This window comes from Pteropus vampyrus, unplaced genomic scaffold (assembly GCF_000151845.1).
Source record: "Pteropus vampyrus isolate Shadow unplaced genomic scaffold, Pvam_2.0 Scaffold68, whole genome shotgun sequence".
NCBI classification, from domain to species: Eukaryota; Metazoa; Chordata; class Mammalia; order Chiroptera; family Pteropodidae; genus Pteropus; species Pteropus vampyrus.
This window is the reverse complement of record NW_011888849.1, coordinates 799,298-809,695: the sequence shown is the minus strand read 5'-3', so window position 1 is coordinate 809,695 and position 10,398 is coordinate 799,298. Positions and strand designations below refer to the sequence as shown.

At 47.4% G+C, this 10,398-nt stretch overlaps 1 protein-coding gene across 3 annotated transcripts; it reads right to left on the bottom strand.

Moving 5' to 3' along the window:
• Positions 1 to 1,845: 1,845 nt before the first annotated feature.
• RBP4 (retinol binding protein 4) lies at positions 1,846 to 9,665 on the bottom strand. 3 transcript variants are annotated; one of them, XM_011361555.2, is made up of 6 exons: positions 9,512 to 9,665; positions 9,059 to 9,187; positions 8,825 to 8,961; positions 8,564 to 8,670; positions 3,605 to 3,817; positions 1,846 to 2,147 (listed from the first exon to the last, which is right to left on the bottom strand). In XM_011361555.2, exons 2-6 carry the CDS (start codon positions 9,167 to 9,169, stop codon positions 2,110 to 2,112), a joined length of 606 nt encoding a protein of 201 aa, XP_011359857.1. In that variant the 5' UTR covers positions 9,170 to 9,187; positions 9,512 to 9,665; the 3' UTR covers positions 1,846 to 2,109. The 3 variants fall into 3 exon arrangements, with proteins under 3 accessions (XP_011359857.1, XP_011359854.1, XP_011359855.1); XM_011361552.2 differs by lacking the exon at positions 9,512 to 9,665 and adding an exon at positions 9,294 to 9,371; XM_011361553.2 differs by lacking the exon at positions 9,512 to 9,665 and adding an exon at positions 9,269 to 9,287.
• Between the last annotated feature and the right edge of the window lie 733 nt (positions 9,666 to 10,398).

Genomic DNA, 10,398 nt, shown 5'->3' with positions numbered 1-10,398 from the left:
TTCAAGGAATCATTAAAGGTAACTTTTTTTTTCATTTATAAGAAATTCTATGGACTCCTTTAGGAGATGCAGTGTCATGAAATCTGAGCGACAATAGGGGGACTCCAAAACGGGGGTTGCGAGAAATGATGTTGTGACATACTTTAGGAAAGTGGAGCAAACATAACTTATTGATGGACAGGATGTAGAATGTGAGGAAAAGAAGATTTAAGGGTAACTTCTAAATTTGTAGCCTGATACTGGTTGGATGGGAGGCAGGCAACAAAAATGTGGGAAGGCTGGTGGGGGAGAGCCAAGAGTTTCATTTAGGGCTTGTAAGTTTGAAATCCTAGGGAGATCCAAATGGAGAGTAGGCAGTTAGATGTGGGGATGTGGAGTGTGGGCCTGAAGATAGAGTGTTGGGCATCATTAGATTGTGTATACGGGCCTATCCCTGAGAAAGGAGAGAGCGAGAGAAGAAACCAGGGCCAAGAGAACCCAAGGACATGCCAGCACATGGAAGTCAGGGCAATGGCTGGAATGCACAGTAGCTCAGGGCCTGGCACATAGTAGGAGCTCAACAAGTCTTCGTTGCTGAGTAAATCAGAGCCAGTAGTTGCCATTGTTTGTGGTGTTTCATGAGTAATTTCTTCTGAAGTAAGATTTATGGTGTTCACAAGCTCAAGAACAAGAGGACAGGGATGTTTCGTTCATCTTTAGTTAACAGATTGAGTGAATTAAAGCTGTATTTTGAACTGTGTGGCCATCTTATGGGTCTCTGGGGTTCTCAAACTGAAGCTGAGGAGCCTCGCTCTGACTGCCGTTCTGTGTGGTGACAGGCAGAGCTTTCCCATATATGGTCACCTGTCTCTTCGCTCTTTGGTGGGAAAACAAGCACATTGGGGAGGAGGGGGCGGGCCAGGAGCCTCCCATGGGCCAGCACCCAGGCAGAGATGCCCGCACATATGGGAGAGAGGTGCCCTTCCCCACCTCCCAATACATTTCATAGCTGTCAGCGGGGCATTGCCAGTGTTTGCACAGCTCTGAAATGCTCTAATTGAGTCCTCGCTGCATCCCATCAGGCAGATACTATTTCCCTATATTTCACGAGGGAAGAGTGAGACTCAGAGAAGCCATGTAACCAGCCCCAGATCATACAGCCAATATAAATCTGAGCTAGATTTGGACTAAAACCAAGACAGGCACCAGAGCCTGATTTCTTTTCAAGATGAGAAACTGAGGCAAATGGCTTTGCATGCAGTTATATACTAGTGTTCACAAGTGCTGCTGGTGGAGTGGGACACTGGTGTTTGCTCCAATCCGGGCTACTCCCCAATCTCCTTCCTGCATGCTCCAGGTAGGGAGGGGGCCACAATCTTCCTCCAGACCTGGCTTCCAAGGGTCCCATGTCCCAGTTCCCCCAGGGAAGCCCGAAGCCTATTCTGCCTTGACTTTTGGCTACATCTGAAGTAAGAAGTGGATTAAGAGCTAGAAATAATGAAGGGCTGGAGGGTGTTTTTTACTAGAGCTCGCCCAGACTCATGCCTCTCAGCCTCTCAAATGCAGTTGAGTGAGCCATCTGTCCTTTCCACCTCATGGCCCAGGGCTGACTGAAGCCTTGGGCTCACTGGCCTAGCCTACACTCACCTGCTCATTTGGCCTTGGTGCCTTGTCCAGCAGTTAAGGCCTTTCTGGGTTAACGGGAAACACTTTTTCAGGAAGTTTGGAGAAGGAATAGCCATTAATAATGGAGATTCAGCACTAGAACAGGCCAAGGGTCATCAAGCCCGGGGAGGGAAGACCCTACTCTACTATCTGCAGGACTTCTCACTTTGACACACATGTGGACACAAATAAAAACCCAAATCATAGGAAACGGGTGACTATATTTTAATAAATCAAAGTCTGGAATCCGAAGCTTCAAATGATTCTGTAAAACCTCAGTAAAGACATACATCTGAGTGCAAACAGTCACTTATTTCCACATATATTTTTCTGTGTAGCAAAGGTTTTATGTTTCCTGGGGGAAAGCAGGGAGAGAGGGTCAAACTAAACTGAGATAAATAGAGTTGAAGACTGAGTGAGAGTTAGTTGGAGGTCTTCAAATGAAACCTGACATCCTTGATACTGCTACAAAATGTTTCTTTCTGATTTGCCATCACAGTAACCTGAAATATAGAAAACAAAGCCGTTAATAACAGAAAGATGGATCCAGTGTTTAATGTAGATTATGAATGCCATGATGGCCTCAGGGCTTGGCTTTATTCAAGTACTTCTTGTAAGGTTATAGCTAGATGTGGCTATAATTCATCAACATCCTCAAGGCTGTTTCTGCAACCCTCTGAATTTCTCTGGGGGCTGAGAGGATAGAATCTGCTGTATGAAACAATGTGCTTTTTGTCTTTAATTTGCCTCACTGCATTTCAAAGAGTTGGGGCACATCCTCCTATTTCAGAAAGTGGAAGCCAAGTCGGCCTGATCTCAGCCACTCTTAGTGGTTTTATAGAATGTTCACCATGTCCTGCACCATGTATCACCAGGTGATACCACAAGGGGCTTCAGTGCCACAAATAAAAACAAAACAAAACTTCAGTTTGCATCCAACTCAGCTACTTATTGTAGATCTTGGGCAACTTTCAGAATCTTTCTTAGCCTTTGTTTTCTCATCTGTAGACTGTACATAGAAGAGTATCTATTTCATAAGGTGTCTCTAAAGATTAAGCGAGATAATGCAGGCGAAGAGCTTGGCCTGGAGTCTGTCTGTGGCAAAATCCTTTACCGCCCTTTTATTTAGGCCACCCAAGGGTAAAACATCAAAATCTACTGATTTATCCTTTTGGTCTAGGTTCATATCTGTTTGGTGTAGTGTAGGGCAGCTAGTTAGAGGACCAACAGAAAAGTTCAGTTTTGTTCTCTTTCTTTCCTGCATTTTAGTATTACCCAATTTGGATTTTGAAACGTAGTTTCCCATGGGAGTGAGTGAGTGTCAATTCAAAATAGAAAGGACACTTTCCTCCAAATACGCTCCTGGTTTTTAAATCAAGATCAGATGAGGGTAATATCCATAAAAAGATCCAACAGTTATTCCAGGGAATCTCAAAAAATATAATTGAGGAAAGTCATCTAGTCATTTTAATGGTTATACGGTTCCATAATAGAGAAAGAGCATTTGTTGAAATTTTTCTGTTTTGAACTTGCTATAGTGATGTCTCTCTGTAAGTTTTTACACCAATGGCCATATTTGCTGCCTAGTTCTTCATTAGGGCCACTCGATCCTTAATAATATTAATTCAGTCAACATGTTTTTGGGGGGAAATATAGCCAGGGGCAAAGCATGTGACCAAGATAGCAGAAAAAAAAAGGAAGAGCATGTCCCCTTCCATTTTACTTAATTAAAAGTGCCACGGTTTTGGAAAATGGTCTTTGTCTGGTTCTTCTGCATCAGCCTTGTGATAAGGCCAGTGAAAGACCTAGTCAAAAAGGACCAAGACTTGGGCTTAGAGGGGCTCCCAAGGCCCCCTAGTTTCTCTTGCATGCAGATGAAATGCATGTCACTGGCAAGTGACCCACTGACCCCTCAGGGAGAGCAGGCTGCTGTCCCGCTCCTGCCTGACTTCCCACTCACCATTGTGCGAAATCAGCCTGTACTGCCTGGCTAGGCACAGTTCCTCCTGCCTCCGCCTCACAATTCTCTGCACGTCTGGGGGCAGGCCGTGGGGGTCGCGGGCAAACACGAAGGAGTAGCTGTCAGCACAGGTGCCATCAAGGTTCAGGAGGCGGCAGGAGTACTGCACAGCATAGGTGTCATAGTCCGTGTCGATGATCCAGTGGTCATCGTCTGCAAACCAGAAAGCCAGAGCCAATGCCTCTCCCTCAGCAGGCTCGAATGTCAGGGAAAATCACTATCAAGCCCGAGAAGCCAGCGACTTCCTGAAACTGGTTCATTTTGTTAGGAAGTGGGAGATCACAGACAGTTTGAACAGGTTTAATAAAGCTAAGACAACGGGAAAGGCTTTTGTTCTCCTTTACAGGAAAAAAGCCCTGGAGTTGGGGAATCTCATTCACTCCAATGATTATCTCACCTTGATGATAAATGTAATATCATCTTTTCAAAGAGCAACCAAGAATGTGGGCCCATCAAAACCACAGAATAGGCATTTCTACTGTGTCTTCCCCACCTACCCTCCAACAATATCTATGCCTTTGTGGCTGATGTCTGACGGATACCCACTTATGTTACCCCCAAAGTCAGCATGCATCTCTTGCAATGGTCTATATCAGCTAGTTCCCAGTCATCTCAGTAACCACTCAGCCTTCCTGCCTCTCAATCTCCTGGGGGATGCTACCCTGACGATCTGGCTCACGGTTTTTCTGGCTCCATCCTAATTCTGGTTTAGTGACCAACCCACCTCTTCAAGCTGGCAAAAGAGTAGTTTTTGCCTTAGGGCACAAGATGCCCACCATGCTGCATCAGATTTTCTTTTTTAGTGTTTGTACTCTTTTAGAACTCCCCTGATAGAGGCAGAGTGGAGCCCTTAAAGATTTGATTGCATGTATTCCTAAGGCTAGGATGTGAGCCATGAAGAATAAGTATAAATGAAGGTGGGAAAATGCCAACAAAGGCAGGATGGGAAATAACAAGAAAGTATGTGAGAGATCTGCCAGGAAGAAACAACAATGCTCAGGTTTATCCAAATATCTTATATTTGGTAAAAAGTGCCACATTTCTACTTAATTTAACATTTTCATTGACATGTAACCATGACTAAGACTTTCTGAGCACTTAGTTATGTGACAGTCATTGTGCAGACACTTTCCATATTTTCTGTTATTTTTCACATCGACCCACAAGTGCACACTATCATCCCTATTTTATAGATGAAGAAACTGAGGCACAGAGAAACTAAATAATTCACCCAAGATCCAAAAGAGCAGAACTGGGATTCAATCTGATTCCAGAGCCCACAAGCCTAACCTCTACCCCAATAAGTAAATCGGGGGCAGAGGAGACAAAAAGCAAGAAACAAAAAGGCTTTGCATCTCCATCTCATGCCCAGTCGTGAAGCAAGTGATCATCCCTGCCCTTATGGTGTGCTTCACACTGGAGGAATACAGAGGTACCTGCATCTCCCATCATTAGAGGGTCTAAGGTGGATCTCTAACTTTTGGCCTAAGTCCCCAATGGTGTGCCTCTTGGCTCTGAGAATCCCTGAAGTGGCAGCTTAGTAGGGATTCACCTCTAACCCATGCCCTGCAAAAGGGCTGCACAGGAGTGGGTGGTGGAGCCCCCTTTTCAGCTCACTCCAGGCCTACCAGGAAGAAGAATGAGCCACCCTGCACCTCACAGTGCCAGAAAGAGAGTGTCAGAAGCCAGGTGGGAGTGCCCAGACATATGACTGCTTAGTAGTGGTCATGCAATTATTCAGCAGGAGAGCCAGGAACAGAAGCCATGGGCCCCACCCTAACCACCAGCTCCCCTCACAGGCTCCTGAGCATCTGGGCAGAGTCTTCCTCCTCTCTGAATGAAGTCATTTCTTCCGTGGTTATGGGGCTCACTGTGTCTGTCACAGGTACCCCAGCAACCTACCCTCATAGATACAAAAGCCTTGTCCTTTGAAATGTGACCTCAATTCATGATTCAGGCAGCTATTAGCTTGGCAAATCTGCAGCTTTATCTCTCCGTGCCCAGAACCGTAGACAAAATGTGAATGCTGACATAGGTACTAAGTAACTTTCGATGTTTGGTTTTAGGAAAATTCACTACAGTTCTTACTTTAAAAAATAAAGGCCTAAATTGGTTTGGTTTATCTCCAAGCCCTTTTTGGCTAAATAGTGCAGAGATGAAGAATTTAAATTGTCACAATCTTTATCCAACTCTCCCTCCCAAAACAAGAGATGAACTGCCTGAGAGCTGCTAGAAAGAATGAGCTCAGGCCTCCAACCTGCTCACTGCCAGCAGCTGGGGTGGGTCCCTCCGGAGAGCCAGATACTCCTAAACATTTCTGGATGGCAGCTATTTGCGTGAAGTAGAGCTAGGGAGAGAGAGTGACGGAGGCAGCGGCCGTATGGCTGGGAGCCCCACGCCACTCCACCATCCCAGGAAGTGAGGTTACACTGCTGCTGTGTCTACACTATACCTACACGGACTGGTTTAGAGGTTTTGATTTCCAATCCAAAAACAAACAGTCAAACAAACAAAACACTCCGTGTGAGCCAACGCTGATGACCGGGGTCCCTTGAAGATCTGTTGCTCCTTGTGGACTTGGAATGTGTCCTTCAGGTCCCTACACCTGTAGGGTGTAGGTCCTCCAATCACCTAAAGTGATGAGACTGGGTGAGAACCTTCCTGCAGTTCTCAGGTCTAACTGTCCAGGTGAGCCAGCCAGATGGTGGTGTGATGTTAGTTCTGACTGATTGCCTGAAAAACACAACGGCTCCTGGCAAAGTGGAGTCTGGGGCCTTGAAACTCAAGTAATTAGCTGTGCGCCCCTAAGCTAGTCACTTTTCTCTCATATGGAGCTTCTCTAATTCCTTCATTTGTAAAATGAGAGACTTGATGGTGTTTGGGGGTCCTATCATCACAGACCCAGGATATAAAGCTATTATTTCATGACTGGGGAGATAACTAGGTAGCAAACCATACACTTACAGAGAACTTATGTCTCAAGCACTGTTCTAAGTGCTTTCTGCATGTTAACTCATTGCATCCTCATAACACAACTCCAAGAAGTAGGGGCTATGATCACTTCCTTTCGCAGATGAGGAAACTGAGGCACAGAGAAAGAAGATAAGGAATATCCAAGGCCCCACAAGTCGTGGGTCGAGTTAGGATTTGAATTTAGGCAGTCCAGCATTAACCTTGCATGCTTAACCACTACACTGCTTTTCTGAAAGATTATCTAAGGAGGAATTTAACCTTAAGCCTTTCATATAGTAGTTACCTCACTTAATAACTACAGCAATCACTTTCAAGATTTCAATACTTTTCTTTTTCTCCAAACAAAATCCTAGCTAGAACTTTAATCTACAAGAGGTAAAAGCAGAGATAATCTGGTTTGGGAAGGGGAGGTGGTTTGAACGTTTTGCAAGAGGCAAAATTCTACCTGCTCATGAGGTCTTCTCTTACCCTCCCCAAATGCAGTACTGACAGAATCCCAGGCCTTCAAGGAGTGCATCTCAAAATGCCACAGAGCATTATGTTTGTGTTTTCTAAAAATTAGTAATTTTGTATTCCCTGTTATTAATTTTTATAATCCATCATCAGAAGAGTATATCTTTTATGCTAACTGAATCCTTTAGGAAGTTTTGCTGCATTTTTTGAAATAATTTTTATTACTTCTAAGGATAAAGTTTTTTTCACCTTGTAAAGTAGCAGTTCCATCTGTATAATGTAAATCAGTACTGAAGATGCAATTTGATTTAAAAAAAAAATGCAGTTCCATCTAACATACAACTTTAGAAGAAGTCATGGAGCATGTGCCACGTGTAGAGCGATGGGCCACATAAAGGATGCTTCTGCCCTGGATCACCAGATATGAGAGTTCCCTCCGGTCAGTCCCCTGGAGCCTATCCCACGGGAGAGCTCAAACAGTTCTTTGTAAAAGTCAGTCTCTATCAGGAGTCCCTGTTGTTCAGGGCCTCCTAACCCTGGCCTAGGAGCTGAAACCTCTGGTTTCCGACACTGACTCTAATAAACTTATTCTATGACCTTGGGCAAAGCATTCATTACCTTCTGTCATCCTCAGTTTATTCATCTGTTTATTGAACCCATTTTGTAGGGTTAACTTTCCATCTCTAAGATCCTATATGTCCCCCCTGGTCTGCATTATTCTCTAGGAACCAAGTAGACTCCAGATTTGAAATTTAGGAGAAAGCGGAAAAAAGTAGAAAGAACATACAGATATTATGTTCTCGTGATCAGGCCAAGTTTTAGGACGTTCTTCTTAGAGTCTTTAATCTTCCCCTCTCCCCACCTGAATTTCAGTGCTTAGGAAAAAGGGAAGAGGTCACTGACACCCAGAACACTGCATCTGGCTCAGAATCTCAGTGTCAGCAAACAGGCTATGGGGGCAGTGGGTCAACCCTGTCCATCATGCTCCTACACCCTAGGATGAGGGCCTCCCAGACCCTGCTGGGGCCCCAAATAGTCAAGCTGACTCTAGGATTCAGCCCAAAGAGATTGAGAAAATTCAAAGTTAGGTTGAGCGGTGATGTGGGCTGGGTCTTGGGGTGGTGGGAGGGATAAACATGGAGAAGGCTACACATCTTGCCACGGTGGCCGGACAGGAAAATGGCAGGAGGAAGGCACCTGACAAGTCCAAAGATCTCCTGAACTTTGGCCAGGTTTTCTGAGCTGGGGGTTGGGGCGGGGTGGGGGGAGGGGGGGTGGGTAGGGGAGAGGGAGGAGGCAGGGAAAGGGTTAAGCTACTCCCAGTCTCATGTCCCTAACCTCAGGCAGTGCTGAGGGTTCCTGCCATTTACAGACCACTTTTCCCAAGGGTGCCACAGGAGAGGAAACCCAGCGATTTGGCCAGGTATGCTCCACCTCCACCCCCAAGACAGACCCATTGAGCTGAGTACTCACTTCCTCTCTGGAGAAAGGATGCTACACCCCAGTACTTCATCTTGAACTTGGCAGGGTCCTCGGTGTCTGTGAAGGTGCCCACCATGTCTGCACACACGTCCCAGTTGCTGCAAAAGCCAAAGGGATCCTGAGCCAGGTCCGGCAAAGGGCTTCCTCCCTCCATCCCACCCCGGGTGTTCCCTTCCCTCTGCGATCAGGGTTTGGCGCTCAGCCTGGGGGACCCTGGAGCGCAAAGAGCTCTGCTGCCCAGCGGCCACTGACTTCAAAAGACGGACTCGGCCCTTGGCCGTGGCGCTCATCTGACCGTTCTCGTCCACTGAGAACTCTGCGATGATATTGTCCTGCAGAAAGAGGCCCTCGGGGTCCTTCTTGGCCATGGCGTACCAGAGTCCGGCAAACTGCGAAGAGATGAGAGCAGGTTTGGTGTTGGCAGTGCACGGCCGGCCGCCGGGAAGAGGGAGCGAGGAGACCGGGGCCACCCGGGCCGACACGTACTCGAGCCTTATCGAAGTTCTCCTTGACTCGGAAGCTGCTCACCCGGCAATCGCGCTCGGCCCTGGCGCTGCCCAACGCCGCCAACAGCACGAGCGCCCACACCCACTGCATCTCGCCCAGGAATCCGCCCTGCGGGAAACGCGCGTTGTGAGCGCGGGGCCGCAGGACCACTCGGCCCGCTGCGGTCGCCCCCACAGCGCCAGTCCCTACCCTTCCCCGCGCGGGCGCCGCTCACCACCGGGAGACGCGCGCAGACCTGGCCGGGGCGTCCGGGCGCGCGGGGAGCGAGGGAGGCGCTTTATAGCTCTGCCGGGAGGGGGTCGCGCTGTCGCAACCGCGCTGGGTGAAAGACCAAGGGGGGAGGTGCGGGGGCCGGCGGGCCAGCACTTGCATAACGCGCCCTGACTCACCCGCGCCCGCGCGCAAGGAACGTCTTTTTGGCCAGAGCCTCACCTCTATTGCTGCCGGGGAATTGGTGGAGCTGCAGCGCGGGGTGGCCTCTAGGCAGCCCAAACTCTCCAGCGGCGATGAGCCGCGGGAACAAGCCCTGGCCTAATTATCCAGCGCTTGTGCCAGTGCCCGCCAGCTGCGGCCTGGGGTGGCCTTGGGGCCTCATTGCTCTGGCTGGGGGCCCAGGTCGGCCTGGCGGGAAAATCGTGGCCTCCCAGAGCGAGAGGACCTATGATGATGCTGTCTGGTGCTGTCTGGTGCGTCAATGACCCGGCCCTGGCCGTCCCAAATTGGCCCCTCCGTCCTCTGAGGGCCGGTTGTGCAGGGGTTTGGGAATCTTTCAGCCAAGTAGTTTTTCATGTTATAAAGGATGTATTTTACTCTCTTTCAGGAGACTTGTGGTGCTCTCTGGGTCAATATTTGTTCTTTAGTTTCAACATCTTTAGAAGCATTAAAACCCTCCCTGTTAAATATTCTCCAGAAACGCAACATTGGTCAGGACAGGAAATATTTTAGCAACCTCCACGGTGGCCTACTTTGTGACACTACGGCTCAAACCACTTTGAAACATGCCTATCGGTTGTTTATGGTACGATTTTATTTCAAAGCCATAGTAGAATTTTGTTTTATTTTCAAAACAGCTAAGGTGAGTTGGCCAAGGAGTAGGCAAGAATGGGGAGGTAAACAAAACTCTACAACCAATGTCAGTGGTCAATTAAACGGCAATGCCGTGACTATGTAATTTTGCGTGATGGCTCTATTTTCTGACCTTTTTTTTTTTTTTCTGTTTCCATTCAGAGTTAATGATTTGCTTCAATCTGATCAAAGCAGTCAGAAGATGCAGCTTTTGACTAAATGAGAATTAGTGGTATGACAAAGAAATATCGTTT